At 38.6% G+C, this 17492-nt stretch overlaps 1 protein-coding gene across 2 annotated transcripts in view; it reads left to right on the forward strand.

The window, feature by feature from the left end:
- The window catches only part of LOC150080687 (plexin-A2-like), a 1379917-nt gene that overhangs the window by 1229262 nt on the left and 133163 nt on the right, over positions 1-17492 (forward strand). For both annotated transcript variants that reach the window (XM_090381876.1, XM_090381877.1), the window contains one exon: positions 7810-7903. In XM_090381876.1, the coding sequence (XP_090238002.1) occupies positions 7810-7903 (94 nt within the window). The remainder of the gene's footprint in view (positions 1-7809; positions 7904-17492) is intronic.

Below are 17492 nucleotides of genomic sequence, written 5' to 3' on the forward strand. Positions count from 1 at the left end.
TGTTCACAAGGGTCATTACTAACAGATTAGAAAGAATACTTGATGAGAATCAACCGAAAGAGCAAGCTGGCTTTAGGACAGGATTCTCAACTATCGATCACCTTAACGTAATATCACAGCTAATGGAGAAAGCAAATGAATATAAAACACCATTATGCGTGGCATTTGAGGCGCCTCCGTAGCCAGGGAAGGAGCAGCAGTGCTTCTTGTTTAGACCTGGGTTCGAGCCCGTCACCACCAAATACGGAGGATGTGGAAAGGTCAGGGAATGACCACCGCATATCCCAGAGCAATATGGCTTTAGTTGCTAATGCTCCTAAAAACCAAATAACTAACTAACTCAGGCATGGCATTTGTGGATTATGAAAAGGCATTTGACTCCATACAGCATAAGGCAATGTTTCGGGCACTGGAAAGACAAGGCATAGATACCCCATATATTATGATTTTGAAGAAAATATATGAGAGTGCTACCTCCTTTATTAGACTAGACAAAGACAGTAGGAAATTTAAAATCGAGAAAGGAGTTCGACAAGGAGACACAATATCTCCGAAGCTGTTTACTGCTGCCCTTGAGGAAGCTTTCAGAAGATTAGACTGGTCGCAGAAAGGAGTCAATGTGAACGGAGAGTACCTAAACCATTTACGATTTGCAGATGACATTGTGGTCATAAGCCACGATCCCAAAGAATTAGAGGAAAATCTTAATCAGTTATGCACACAGTTAGTAAGGATTTTGGACTAAAGATGAATATGGCTAAAACAAAAGTAATGATGAACAAATATACCACAGAAAGGGAAATAATGATTGAAGGAGCAGTAATTGAAAAGGTGGAGTCATATACTTATCTGGGACAAGTTATTAGCTGTAATAATGATAAATGGCTGGAAGTCAAGAGAAGAATAAATTTTGGATGGATAGCATTCAGGAAATATAGTCACATACTGAAGAGCAATATCCCAGTTTGTCTGAAACGTAACATAATGAACCAATGTATTCTCCCCACCATGACTTATGGAAGTGAAACTTGGGCACTCACCAAAAGAATGGAAGAGAAGCTGAGAACTACACAGCGAAGAATGGAACGAATTATATTGGGAATCTGACTGTAAGATAAGAAGAGAAACACATGGATTAGGCAGCAAACTCAAGTAAAGGACATTCTTATCAAAACTAAAGAACTAAAATGGTCTTTGGCAGGACACATAGCTCGAAGACATGATGACAGGTGGACAAAGAAAATAACAGAATGGTACCCAAGAGGAGCTAGAAGAAAAGAAGAGGAGCTGGAGAGATGAAATTCATGAGTTTTTCGGTAGTAAATGGATGGCCAGTGCTCAAAACAGAAGGAACTGGAAAGTTGCTGGAGAGGCCTTCATCCTGCAGTGGATTGAAAATGGCTGATGACGATGATCCACCATGGACAAATATGACTGCAATTTACGATGACTATTTCCAACAGTGGGGGAAATAACACCTTGTCTCCCTTCAATATTGCACAGTTACATGAAACTCACTCTGCTTCTAATTCACAGGCCTGTAAGATCTAGGCGCCTCCATAGCCAGGTGGGAAGGAGCAGCAGTGCGTAGCACACGCTTCTTGATTAGACCGGCGTTCGAGCCCGTCACCACCAAATAGGGAGCATGTGGAAAGGTCAGGGAATGACCACCGCAGCGGAGCAATATGGCCTTAGTTGCTAATGCTCCTAAAAACCGAACCGTAAAAACTGTAAGATCTATACCTTATATCTGTGTGATGTGGTATCACAGGGGAGTACAATGGAAAGGAAGGAGGGGTTATGCTATTAGTTAAGAAACGCATAAAATCCAAGGAAGTGCAGCCAGTCGACATCACTGGGTAGTGCAGTGTCAAGTCAGTTTGGTGTTACATAAGCACTGGGAGATCAAAATTGAGAGTAGGAGTGTGTCATAGGCCTAATGACTCTGATGAGTATAATAAAAAACTGTACAGGAAAATAGAGTGGGCCAATAAATCAGAGTCTTATAATGGAGGATTTTAATTTCCCTGATATTGACTGGTATTTGTGGGTTGGTTGTTGTTGTTATTTGGTTTTTAGGAGCATTAGCAACTAAGGCCATATTGCTCCGGGATATGCAGTGGTCATTCCCTGACCCTACCGCATCCGCCGTATTTGGTGGTGACGGGCTCAAACCCCGGTCTAATCAAGAAGCGTGTGCTACGCACTGCTGCTCCTTCCCGCTGGCTATGGAGGCGCCTTTTGTGGGTTGGTCACTCACACACTAGCAGGGCTTTTTTGGATTTATTGGATGACTGTTTTCTACATCAGCATGTTAGGGAGGCAACTAGAGGGAGTAATACTCTTGATCTGATTATCAGTAGTGATTCTTCATGCATTAAGAATCTGCAGATAAAGGAATGACTAGGTGGCAGTGATCACAGTGTACTGAAGTGGGATTTACTCAAAGCGGTAACTACCATCAGGGGTAAAGGGGAAGGTTTTTGCTTTCTTAAAGGCAATTATGGTGGTCTGAGACAGTATATAAATTCTATACGGTGGGTTCAACTGATGATGTTACCAACAGCAAATTCAGAATGGAAGGCATTCAAAGAATTAACCTTGGAAGCTACCAGGCTTTACATTACCAACTAAGAAATATTGTTCAAGGTTTAGTACTAAATGGATGTCAGGTGAACTGATGAGACATGTGGCAGAGAAGAAAAATGCATGGGATACATATAAATTAATGGGTGATATGGAAGCCTGTGATAGATATAAGCTGGTCTGTAACCAACTCACAAAGGAGATTAAGCAAGCAAAGGCAGATTATGAGTAATCTTTGTCAAAGGATGCAAAGAAAAATGGCAAAGAGTTCTTTACTTATGTTAACTCTAGAAGGAAAGGGATGAATCAGATTGGTCCACTGGATATTGCTGGCTCAACTGTTGATGATCCTGCTCGGGTGGCTAACAAACTAAATAGTATTTTGCATCTACATTTTCACATATGAGGAGTTATTCAGGGAGGGGAATGCCAGAGGTGAATTAAACTCTGGCAGGAGCTAGATGATTTTGTAATAACTGAGAAGAAAGTGGAGGAGAAATTGTTGAAGATAAACATAAAGGCACCCGGGGTGGGTGGGATCTATCCAGTTATATTAAAGGAACCAGCAAAGGAGGTAAGCAAACCCTTAGCCATAATTATGAGAGCTTCCTTGGACTCAGGGGAGGTACCCATGGACTGCAGATGTGCAAATGTGACCCCAATTAACGAAGGAGGATCAAAGGGCGACACTAGTAACTATAGACCTGTTATTTTAACTTCTGTTCCAGGGAAATTAATGGAGGCCCTAGTTAAAGAAGCACTGCAGGATCAGCCAACCTGGCTAGCCAGGTGAGTAAAGTGCCTGCCTGGCAACCCACAGGTCGGTCGCAGGTTCGAATCCCGCCTCGGGCTTGGATCAAAGTACTGCAAAAACCTTGGGAGGTGCATTATGGCCACAAAAGCCAATGCGCCAACAACTACCAAAAAAAAAAAAAAAAAACTGCAGGATCATCTAGACAAGACTTCATTTATAGCTCATACACAGCATGGTTTTGTTAAGGGGAAGTCTTTTCTGACCAATTTGATAGGATACTCTGATGCGGTCACAAAGGAACTGGATGCAGGGAATAACTCTGATATCATATATTTGGATCTTAGAAAGGCTTTTGATACTGTGCACATGGAAGACTGCTGCACAAATTGGTGCAGTGTGGCATTGGATGCAAATTGCTGCTATGAATAAAGGGATGGTTAAGTGGCAGAAAACAGAGTGTGGTAATCAATGGACACTGCTCTTCGTGGACTAATGTTATTAGTCGAGTCCCTCAGGGTTCAGTGATGTGTCCATTGTTGTTTTCTCTATTTATAAATGATATTGATGATGGTATATCAGGTTAATGTTCAAGTTTGCAGACAATATGAAGGTTGGCAGGGTTGTTAAGGACACTAATGACAGTACGCTGCTCCAACAGGATCTAGAAAAGTTGAGCAGATGGGCTGAGAGATGGCAAATGAAGTTTAACATTGACAAATGTAAAGTACTACATTTGCATATGGGAAGCACTAACCGCAGAGTAACGTATCAACTCTGTGGTACTACACTGACAGTGTAGAGAATGAAAAGGACCTGGGGGTAATTGTGCAGGCGGATATAAAGTTTTCTGAGCAGTGAAGATGGTCTGCAAGAGTAGCTCATGGTGTCTTGTCGATGATATACAGGAATATTTCTAGCAGGGATAAGGAGGTGATTATCCCCTTGTATAAGGCAATGGTCAGGCCACACCTTGAGTACTGTATACAGGTCTGTAGGCCTCATTTTAAGAAGGCTGTAGAGCTGTTGAAATGAGTACAGAGAAGGGCAACAAGATTAGTGAATGGAACAAAGTGTTTGCTCTTATGAAGAAAGGCTTGTTTTGCAGATTACAATGTCTGGAGAGTAGGCACCTGCGAGGTGATCTGATAGAGGTGTATAAAGCCTTGAATGGTTTGATCATGCTCAGTGCTGATGGGATTCTTCCTCTTGCTCAGAATAATCACCTGAGAGGGCATAAATTTAAATTTAGGAAAGATGGTTGTAGGATAGATGTGCGGAAGTTAGCCTTTAGCCAGTGGGTAGTTGATAGGTGGAAGAGACTTCAGTCTTTTGTTGTGGAAGTTGATAGCCTAAATAAAATTAAAGCTGAGCTGGACAGGTATTTGGAACGAATTGAACGGTGAAATCGGAGCTTGTTTTTTTTTTTTTTTTTTTTTTTTGGCTGATGCTGCGCATAAGATTGCTTTCTTGCATCGTATGCCTATGCTAATGCTATACAGGCAGAGCAAAAACTGAGACCTAAGTAGGTGCTGCAACAATCTTCCCATCATTCACCACTTCTGTTTCTCTACCAGTAGAGTGCAGTATCTTCACTGTTGAGCTTATGCCATAAACTTGGCTCTAGATCACATTACTCAACTTCTAATTTCGTCTTCCTTAATATACACTGTCTTGCTCAGTGCTGTCTCTGCCATAAATAATAATACCAACTCCTCTAACCCTGTAATAAAACAAATCCATTCTAAATTACTTGCTTGTAATAAGTCACACCAAACTGTGACATTCTGCTCGATTCCAGGACATTACGGAATAACAGGAAATGAAAGAGCAGATCTTGCAGCCAAACAACCAGATAACTACTCTTTTGCAGACTTTTCAAACTCTGTATACTGATTATAAACATATTATCTGTAAAGCATGTTATAATAGCTGGGCACTAATCTGGAGAGGTTATTCTGGAAACAAACTATACCAAATAAAACCAAAACCAAAGCTGTGGCTCTCCTCTCCAGCTTCCGGGAAAGCAGATGAGAAAAACAATTTTAGGAAGGCTAAGGATTGGACATACTCACCTCACTCACTTGTATCTATTAACTAATGAAAGCACTCCCCCAATGTACATCATGTCAAGTACAACTGACCATTCTCCATTTGTTAGTGGACCGTCCCCACTTTCAAAATATCCTCTTAAACACCTTTAAATCACTTGCTAATACACAGTCATCAATAAATTTATTGCGGATTCTGGGAGATGATCCTAATAAAAAAGAACTATTTACTTTTCTAAATTGGATAGGAATATATCATAAAATATAGTTATTATTTCATATTTACCATTAGAAAGGGCCCTAGCAGCGTATGTGTCATTAAACTCAACAACATTCCATTACATCATCACATAAGCCATGTTGTTGCACTAGAGAAAATCACATGTGTGATTATCTCTCTTGTTTGCCACCAGTAAACATTAGTTTTACTATTAACTTTTTCAATGCCAAAAGCATAAATTCTCTGTACAAACGTGCACTTAAACTTTACAGCATGAAAATTTCAAGAAAAGGAATTATTTAGCCTACTTTAATAAATGTAAGTACGATGCGCAATTACAATTTCTTTATCCTTGCAATATTTCTTGCACTAAAATAAGTTTCAAAATCAACTTAATCTTTCTAACCAAATCCGAAAATGATAATAACATTAATGGTGATGATCTATCACCATTTTTATTTTTGTGGAAGAAAATTATACTAATTTATTATATAATATTTTATTTAATTTGAAATGCATTGCTTCCACACCTTGAGGAAAGCATATGATTTGGTCCCTTGTGAGCAGTTATTGTATAACTTGGGACAAGGGATAGATGTGCGGTTATTGTATCTTTAGTTGAATCAATTATACTAATTTATTATATAATATTTTATTTAATTTGAAATGCATTGCTTCCACACCTTGAGGAAAGCATATGATTTGGTCCCTTGTGAGCAGTTATTGTATAACTTGGGACAAGGGATAGATGTGCGGTTATTGTATCTTTAGTTGAATCAAGGGTTGGGTGAAGAGGAAATGAAAAGTATTTATAAATGGTGATTCTTCAGGCCAGGTGAGCATTTGTAGTAAGACCTCCAGTTTTTAGGCTGTTCCTTATATTTCTAAATGATATTGAAGATATTTAGGGCATGCTGCCAAATTTGGAAATGATACAAAAGTGAGAAGAGTAGCAAACAGTAGTAGTGGCCAGGCTATGCTGAGTGAAAATGATCTGCAAGTGGAAGTGAAATTACAGTTCTGTTCTACCAAATGTATGGTCTTCTGCTTGGGAAATAATAAACCAAAGGTAACTTGTAGATCAGGAGAAGTTAAAGGAAATAGTTACTGCAAGAAAGGACTTGATACAAGCAAACATAAAATTATCCGTGCAATTTTGACAGGTAGCCAAGATGCCACATGGTGATTTTCTAGACGTTTGTATGTAGGAAGAAGGATATTATAATTTTGTTACTTAAATAAATAGTATGGTCACATTAGAGTATTATGTTCAGGTCTTGAGGCTGGCATCTGAAAACAGACATTACATTTCATGAAATGGTCCAAACAAGAGTGATCCAACTAATAACAAATGCAAGGTTTACCTGTGTGAAAGGACTCCAAAGATGTGATCTGCAAAGATTGAAAACTAGAAATCTCTAGTCTACATGAGGTATACAAGCTCCTAAAGGAGCTGAATTAAATGAAAAAGAGTGATATATTTTCACTAGCATGGGAGGCGAGGACAAATACCATGACGAATAAATATAAGCTTAAAAGGAGTACCAATATATTGGGTCTTAGGAAATATACCTTTGGCCAATAGATTGACCATTAAAAAAAAAAAAAAGATCAACACACACGCGCACACCACTCAAAGGTTTAGCTTCTTTACATTATTTAGCCATTCATTACCACTTCCACTGTCTGTTGTATTTAATATTTTTTTAGGCAAGTTTTTATAAGTTCTTTATTACTATTGTCACACAATGAAATTTATACAAATAACATTTGTGTGGGACTGTATCAAAAAACCTTGAAAAAAAGTAGATGATTGTTTATATTCTTCTCATTCTGTTTTTTTGTGACAGCTTTGCTATAGCAAAGCTGCAACAAAGAATAGAAACTTTATTAGAGTTCTCTTTGATGAAATCATGCTGATTGCATTTTAATGCCACTCCTGTCCAAGTGACTCTGAATTAACCACGAATGTTATAATTTTTCATCTGGTCCCTACATACAGATGATTCATTTAAATTGACATATTTTCAAAAAAAAATATGCCTATTCAGATGAAATGTCACTGATGTGAACCAAAAATTGTTGTAAATGACAATTCAATGATTTAGATACAAATATTGCATTGTTTCATAATACATGCACCTCATATACTATAAATGCTAAACCCCTGTTTCGTAATACAAAGTGTTTTTCTTTTCTAGGTACCAGATGGTGCTTTATTAACTTTGGTGCCTAAACAGTCTTCTATATATAACTTATCCATAATGGCAGATAAAGTTGATCGCCACAAATATGGTAAGAAATAAATAATAGCAAGCTTTCATTAGAGTTATGAAAAGCAAACTCTGACCTGGTAAAATTAGAAACTGCTCAAATATAACTTTTTGTAATTTATTTTTCAATGTGGACTTGCAGTTTTAATCTTCGTGTGAATATTACCTACTCTGAACTAGTAATATTCCAACATGTTTAGTAATAACTTTAGAAAATTATTTTTAAAAATTATTAATACTGAATATGTTGGAATATACATTTTTATTTAGCATTAGCATCAGTAGAAGCATATGATTTATGAATTAAACCCTCTTTAATTGCGTTGGAAGTGTTTTAACTTTCTTGTCCTAATAGAAAATGCCACATCAACACAGTTTACAATTTCCTGTGGTGGAAATAATAGTTGCAAGTGAAAGCAGGCAAAAGGAAATGAAAGATAGCAAAATGCTGTATTCTATATATACAGCATTTTATATAGCTTTGTTAGTTTATGGAAGTGTCAGAAAATTGTTATCATTACCCAATAAGGATATGTCACAGACACATCCTTGTTGAGTAACAAAGACTTAATCATATTTTAAGTTTTTATGCAGCTCATTGAGTTTTTATGTGCTCCGTGTAACAGAACATTTTTCAGAATGGGTTTGTTTTTCTCATAATTTGAAAACAAAGAATTATCCTCTCAGTTCACCCCTCATTACATATTAAAAACAGCAGATTATTGCACATGCTATGTACTTTAATAATTCATTATCAGTTTTATTGAATAAAGTGTTTGTGTGGTTGATTAATCTGATTATTAATAATTTATATGAAGTGTGGCAATAAAGTCTCAGACTGGTGCTGTTGTGGTCATGTTCAGTGATTTTGAAAATAAATGGAAGTGGTATGTTGTAGTTCAAATGTCCTCCAACAGATGATGGTACAGTAGGCTGACAGGCTGCAAGTAAAACCAGTTTCATTAGTAATGTTAAATGATTTTGTAATAGAACAACAAATGTATATCAAATTTTGCTTTAAACTTAGAAAATCTGCAACAGAAACATGAAATCTTAAAAAATGTTTATGGTGATGAAATGTTGACATACCAATATGTTTGAATGGTATAAGCAGTTCAAAGACAGACATGAGGTTGTTCCTGATAACCCATAAAGTGGGCATCCATCAACCTCTCAAAATGAGGATAGAGTTGCAAAAGTTTGAGAAATTGTTACAAGAGATCTTCGTTTGACCCTCAGAATGATGGCTGATGAGTTGGTGACAATTTGTTAGATTCTGTGTGAAGATTTAGGGAAAAGGAAGACCTGTGCAAAATTTGTACCCACAGTCTCATAGATGAACAGAAGCACCAAAGAGTGTCATCATGCAAAGACTTCATCCAGACTTTTCAAGACAATCCTAATTTTCTCAACTGTATCGTCACTGGAGATGAATGTCAGTACAGCCCAGAGATGAAGTGTGACAGCTTGCAGTGGACTTCAAAATCATCACCAAGACTCAAAACGTTTTATTTACAGAAGTCCAGAATCAAGACAATGCCGATCATATTTTTCAACAAATGGTGTGATTCATAAAGAATTTGTACCCGTAGAGCAGAGTCAATACTCCATGCTTTGAACAGGTACCTCAGTGACTATCAAAGTGCATTTTTGGGCACAGCCACAATTTTTAGTGAAAGGCAGCTGGTTCTTGTTGCATGACAATATCTCTGTCATTCTGGAAGACATTTTTGGTGAAACATGGCATTGTAGAGATCACCCATCCACCCTACTCTCCCAATCTAGCACCAACAGACTTCTTCCACTTCCCCAAAGCGAAAAAACTGACCTCAAAGGAAAGAGATTTTAGGATGTTGAGGGCATAAAGAAAGGTGTTACAACCGAACTGGACATCATCTCTTTGAATGACTTCACTGACTCCTTTCAGAAACTTTTTATAAGTGTGTACAGTCAGGTAGTGATTACTTTGAATAAAAGAAACTATTTTTCACCTCCTTCACTTATTCGTTTTGTTGCACCATTCCAGGAACTTTATTGCCACACCTCATATTCTTTCTTCAGTGTGTGTATTGCAGCTTCAGTGTGTATCGCAACAAAATTTCAAGGTAATTTATTTATTGGAAGCCAGCCACATTATAAATGACAAAAACTGGTGCCAAATAGATCCATTTGGCACATTAGATTTTAAAAAAAAAGAAGTTTCAATCATTGTAATTGATTTTTGTTAAAAACATTGCTTCAACACTTTTCCTGGACATATGATTTCATATTTACAAAATTACAAGAAAATATCTCCATTGCAATCTCTATTATAAACTTCTACTGAAACCACATTTGTCATATCTTGTATACAAAAGAAAAAAAGCACATACTTGCTTGTTACATGCTTTTTTTTCTTTTTTTTTTTTTCTTTTTTTGTATTGTTACAAAATTTTTCACTGTTATGTATTTGACATAATAACATTCCATTAGTAATAGTTATCATGCAAACAGGAAAAATATGCAGGCTCAAGTATCATTCTTATTACTTAGAAAACCTACATTTTCTGAGCACTCCAGATAAAAATGTATTCTATTGAAATATAGATTTCCTTTTGTTTTGTTTTTTTTATGAAACTGACTGCCATCAGAGGAATTTTTGTTAAAATTTCTCTACATGCAAAATTTTAACACTTCTAAAGGAGTTATAGCAGAATGGGACCTGATGATAAAATCAGATGACAAAATAGTTCAAGACTAGAAAGATCAGAAAATTACACATTCCAGAAGAATCCTTATCCGAAAGGATAGAAATGCTTTCCCAACTTATAACCTCATAAAAGAGAATGGGCCTGCGGCACTGGTTTCCATAGTTATGCAAGAAGAGTATAGTAGAACCAGTAGCTACTGTAACTAAATAAATTTAATACGGTAAAGAAGCTTTCGGGGTAATGAACCTCTTCCTCATCAAGTACATACAGAAATGTAAACATAACACAAAACATTAGGAGTGGAATAAACTAAATAAGCAGTGCATGTTCAGATTGCTGTGAGAGTGTTAAATCACTTCTACGTCAGATCAGGTGAATGTTGTTGGTACCCAGCACATATATGGGATGACTGCTAGTGTTTGTCATGCTTTAACACTACAGACTCCAAAATTGGGTGTAGTCTTGTACATCTACTGTGATTTAAAACTTTGTGACAGCAAGATATGTTCAAGGACTCTAACCATAGGCGGTGATAGTAGTGTTGAGATTGGTTAATCACCTTGCTGTTGCGGCTGGGATTGAGGTCATGTTGAGTTGACCAGAAAGCTCTGCAATTGCAGAGTCTCCCAGGCAGATGGATCTGTCATGTTCCGCGAGGCAGTCCTGAAGTCATCTGAAGCTTTCCCTCACATAGCAGCTACAACAATTGTGGCAAGTGATCCGGTATACAATACCACTGTATAAGAGAGGGGTCATGGGTGTTTTTACTCTTGAAACCAGAGATCACAAACTTCTACCAGGAAGTTGTAGGCACATCACGCGGTACTCGGGTAAGATCCTAGAAATCTGGTCTGAAGTGCCCAGGTAATATGGGATGTAAGCAGTAGATACCTGCCTCTACTGCTTATATCCTATATTACTCTAACTCCTCCATTGCGACATCGGCACTGATGGAGCTGACAGGGGCGCCCATAGCTCTCTCTACAAGCAAATACATTCCATGTATTTGCTTGTAGAGAGAGTCCCCAAATGTGATGACACTGACCGATAAACACAGGTTAAGGGCAGCACAGATGTCTTCTGTAGATAAATAGCCTGTTGCAGTTCACCAGCTTACGAGCTGTCAAAACACATCGCCCATCTCCTAACACCACTGTTGGGAAATACAGCCCACATCATCTCCAACAGTGAGGAGTTCCTTCGCCTCGTCAAATGCCTTATAGTTCCTGAAGACAAGATCATGGCATCCTTTGATGTCTTCTCCCTATTTATCTTCATACCAGTTCAACAGGCCGTCGTATGTGCCAGACAGCTTTTAGAGTATGCTCCCCAGCCTATCAGATAGAACATCTCTATCTACAGAAGATATCTATGCCACCCTTAATCTTTGTTTATCGGGCAGTGTCGTCACATTTGCCGACTCTACGAGCAAATACACGGTGCCCCTATCAGATGCACCACTATTAGAACACCTCAACTCCCTATCCCCCTTCATTCAGTTCACTTTAGAATTGGAAACGAGCAAGACCCTTTCTTTCCTGGATGTCTTAGTGAGGCAGATGGGCCCTAGTCTGGAAACCGATATGCTGCGGGCAATTCACGAACTACAGGTCAGCGCATGCCCCTGATCACTTGAACAGCACTGCATGCACTCTACTCTCTCGAGCTTGGAGCCATTCCAGCTAAGAAGAAGCCAAGTGCACCAAGGTTTCTAGGATAAAAGCTGACCTCACCAACTGTGACTACCTAGCCCGTGTGTTGGACAAGTACTCACTACGAGTACAAGGACTTGCAACTCGCCAGAGGCTCTCAACCCCTCACAACAGCGAAACAGTATCTACTGCTTATATCCCATATTATCCGAGCACCTCAGACCAGATTTCTAGGATCTTACGCAAGAACCACGCGAAGTGCCTACAACTTCTTGGTAGAAGTTTGCAATCTCTGGTTTCGAGAGTAAAAACACTCATCGCCCCTCTCTTATGCAGTGGTATTGTATACTGGATCACTTTCCACGATTGTGGCAGCTGCTATGCAAGGGAAAGCTCCAGATGACCAGGATTGCCTTGTAGAACATGATAGATTCATCCGCCTGGGTGACTTTGCAATCTCAGAGCATTTCTGGTCAACTCAACATGACCTCAATCCCAGCCGTGACGGCAAGGTGATCAACCAATCTCAACACTACTATCACCGCCTATGGTTAGAGTCCCTGAACTTATCTTGCTGTCACAAAGTTTTAAATTGCAGTAGAGGTACAAGGCTACGCCCAATTTTGGAGTCTGTAGTTTTAAAGCACGACTAACGCTAGCAGTCATCCCATATATGCGCCAGGTACCAACAACATTGGTATGTGCAGTGCGTGATTGAACACGCACTGCTTATTTAGTTTATTCCATTCCTAACGTTTTATGTTATGTTTACATTGCTGTATGTACTTGCTGAAGAAGGGGTTCATTACCCCTAAAGCTTCTTTACCGTATTAAATTTATTTAGTTACCACTGGTTCTACTCTACTCTTTTTTATAATATCATACAATCAGTACACCAAATTTTGTAATTTGGTGTACTGAATGTAATTCTGTTCAATTTTAGTTTTGTAAAAGCTGGCTGTTTAAACTGTCATATTCATCCATTCATCCCAAATCCTGGGATTGCTACAAGTACCAAAAGTTTGGTCACTCGCAAACAACATGTTAGGAAGACTTAGTCTGCTAGTATTGTTGGCCAAAAGATCACATTCAAACAGAGTGTACTACATCATCTCCGGAATATCTAAATTGTACAGGCTGCTAAAGTTCATGATCTCTAGAAACGTATTATATTAAGGATTAAAATACAAAAATATAAGGTTGAATATAACATGACATATCAAGAAGCGACACAACAAATTTTGTTAGTCACGCCAAAGAACACAAATACAGTTGCCACCACAAAACATCAATTGGTAGCAACCCAAACAAATAATTCAGTCACGCTGAATGTATCTCTAGCTGAGTGAGTCCAATCTTAATTCCCAGCTGTGACACAAGAACGAAATTCTCTTTAGTGCATCTACATCTCAAATTATGTCTAACCTGAAAAGTTCAGAACCCGCTAGGAAGAAACTTCAATGTAAATTATGTATGGACACGGATAATGTGTCCATACATAATTTATGGATAATTATGGACGCTACTTCTAGAGATTCATGCAGAGGAAGTCATAGACACTGGAATAGATAGACCAAATTTCTTCCTTTAAAGCTGAATAATGCAGCAGATTATAGAAGTTTGCAGTGCAGTGGAGATGAATTACATGATCTGGCAGAGAGGGTAGTCATTCTGGTGAGAAAGAGTTCCCTCTAGACATCTTGCAGGCATCACTGGATGCTATAGTTGTACAAATTTCAATTGGAGTTACAATAGCCTTTGTCTTGGAATATCTTTCACCAAATCAGGAATTTTCTTTTAAAGAACTTGATTCAATTATTTTACAATTACTGGCTCCTTTGTGCATGTTGAGAGATTTTTAGTGAATATCATCTGTGATATCCTCCACATAGATTACAGAGGGAAAATAATTTAATCTTTATTAAACAAGCACTCCATTACCATGTTAGACACCAAGACACACACTTCATCCATCTTCCTACAAGAACCACTTGGCTATTGATATCTCTCCATCTGTTGAGTGGACAGTGATTAATGATCTGCACAACAGCACCCATTTTTTTTCCAGTCATGTAAATTTCAAACAACTGTCTCATTGGAATCAGAACAATGTATAATATGAAAATTTTCTAAGGCAGACTAGGATATCTTTTCCTCTTGTATTCCTTTCGATGAAATTATTATCCAGTCTGATTCCATAGACAATGCAACTGAGCATATTGCAAGTAAAAGATCAGCTGCATCATTGCTACTGTACTGCAACCTTCTCCTGATCTTCAGAGTTCATTGATCATTGGTGGAACAATGCTTGCAATAAAGCAAAACATGAAAAGCATAAATCATGAAACACTTGGCCCCGGGTGCCAAGCGTTTCCGTGGCCGAGCGATTCTCGTGCGATTGAAAAGCGTTTTCCTCTAAGCGACTAGGTTCTATTTTATTTTCTCCCTTGATTATTAAACTTTTTCGTTAAGTAGCCCTTTTTCTTAAAAGCACTAAGAAGAGAGCCCAGAAGAAGGAAAGAACCTTTTTCTTTAATTAAATTAGTCTTACTAATTGTACTAACCTATACGCTTGGCCACAAGCGGCACTGCTCCTGCCTCCCCGTGGCGGGGCCGGTAATCTGGGTGGTAAAAATATACCAAAAGGAGCTAACATGGATACGACTAATTATCCACCTTTAGAGCCATCAAGCTCAAGGTCAGAAATTCCTGACAACGACCGTGACACCAACCAGCCCAAAAGGCTTAGAAGGGAACCTGAATGCCATGATGAATTACCAAATTTCTTGGTGATTCATTCCTTATCCTCCCAACCTGTAGGAAAATTGTCACCATTCTTGATTCAAAAATATTTGGAATCAATTACTGGATCACCAAAAATGGTGAAAAGACTACAATCCGGAGATCTCCTCATTGAAACTGCCACCGCTAAACATTCTGAGCGGCTCTTAAACACAACATCATTTTGTGGGCTCGCAGTATCAATTACTCCACACAGAACCTTAAATTCATCAAAGGGTGTAATCAGTGAGTGGGACCTAATTACAGTCTCCGAAGAAGAGCTACTTCAAGAACTAAGTAGTCAAAAAGTTACAAATGTGAAACGGATTATGACTAAAAAAGATGGAAATCTCACTCCAACGAGATCGATCATCTTAACATTCAGTACGCCAGACTTACCATCCTCAATTAAAGCTGGCTATTTGAATTGTCGTATAAGACCATTTATCCCGAATCCCGTTCGCTGCTTCGGAACTTCGTTTCCACTGCAGCTCAAACAGATGTATCAGTTCCACCTAACACCTCTCTAGCGAACTGGCTCAAATGTACGCTTTCAACCTCAAAGAAAGATAATCCTCCAAAAAGAACTAGCGAAGCCACAAATACTCCAATCAGCATTCCTACTCATACCCCATTAGTCCCAGTCGGAAAAGAACAATTAAAATCTGAATCAGTCTCAAAAAAAACGGAATCTCCGTCCAAAAGCATGGATGTAAATGAGCTGCTGGACAATGAGGAACCTATTCTAGAACTCCATGCAGATGACACCATGGATACTGGACACCCCACATTCTCAAAAAAGGACTGGAAAAAATGTCCCACGTACAGAAAACAGTCAGATGAATCACCCTCAGGTAAACCTAAATAATGAATAAGATCATACAATGGAATTGCAGAGGACTAAGCACTCATTCTGATGACGTAAGAGATTTAATAACTCAATTTAATCCCATAGGTGTATGCTTACAGGAAACATTCTTGTCACCCCAAGTTTTGCCAAAATTTTCAAGTTATACCATTTACAGACAAGATAGGAACTCGGTATCACCTGCACGTGGAGGAGTTGCTATTCTTGTTAACGCTAACATACCATCCAAGCCGATCCAATTGAGAACTACCCTAGAAGCTGTGGCTGCTCGCCTTGCAGTTGGTACGTCAATTACCATTGTTTCCATTTATATTCCGCCATCTGCCCCACTTCTGCTTTCAGAACTTGACAACCTCATTGCACAACTCCCAACTCCAATTTGTCTTTTTGGTGACTTTAATGGACACCATCCATTGTGGGGATTGGCCACAATGGATATAAGAGGCAAATTGATGGAGGAATTCATGCATAATAATGATCTTAATTTATTAAATTCTGGATCTCCTACCTACATCCACTTAGCAACCAGATCTGCTTCCGCAATAGACTTGTCAATTTGTTCGCCATCCATATTTCCAATCATGACATGGTCGGTATTAACCGATCCCTTCAACAGTGATCACTTTCCAATAACTTCAAATCTTGACTAACTTCAAATCTTGACCAACTTCAAATAACTTCAGGTAACTTCAAATCCTGACCAACGATCCACTTGGCAGTTTAAAAAGGCAAACTGGGGTGGCTATTCTGCCCAGATACGCTTAGACAGATTTTATGTTCAAAGGCAACATATTGATGATGTCAACACTTGCATAACCAGTCAGATTCTGACTGCAGCTAAGGCCTCCATTCCAAAATCCACACCATATCGAAAACACAGAAATAACTGGTGGAATACAGATTGTTTAATTGCCAAACAGGATAAAAACCGCGCCTGGAATCATTTCCGCAAGTATCCCACCCCTAGTAACCTAATTGCTTTTAAAAGACTAAAAGCCAGACAAGTTAGGCGGAAAGCGAAACGGGATTCATGGATTGCTTTTGCCTCCACCATTACCAAAGACACGGACACACAAGTGATCTGGAAAAGAATACAGGCACTAAATGGCAAATTTGCTCGGCTGCCCTCTCCGATACTTCATTGGAAAGGGAAAGACATTTCTACTCCTGAAGAAGTTGCAAATGCATTAGCAGAATCATTTGCAAAAATATCAGCTTCTGCCACCTACGCCTCCACCTTCCAGAACATCAAAGCAGGTGCAGAACGGTATAAAATTAACTTCTCCACGCGCCGTACATTCCCGTACAACCAACCATTTACGTTAACAGAACTTCAAGAATCATTAAACAGATCTTCCAATAGTGCTGCAGGTCCAGATGGAGTTCATTACATTATGTTAAAGCATTTACTTGGAGAAGACTTAAGAACCCTATTAATTTTTTACAATCGGATCTACTCCGAAAATTCCTATCCATCTTCATGGCGCCATTCGTTCATTATCGCCTTACCAAAACCAGGAAAAAATCCTTCCTGCGTTGAAAACTACAGGCCAATATCTCTTACAAGCTGCATGGAAAAATTTTCGAAAGAATAGTTCATACTAGGCTCACTTACATCCT

The sequence above is a fragment of the Mastigoproctus giganteus genome, chromosome 9, assembly GCF_048544385.1.
Source record: "Mastigoproctus giganteus isolate SK-2022 chromosome 9, ASM4854438v1, whole genome shotgun sequence".
Classification (NCBI taxonomy): Eukaryota; Metazoa; Arthropoda; class Arachnida; order Uropygi; family Thelyphonidae; genus Mastigoproctus; species Mastigoproctus giganteus.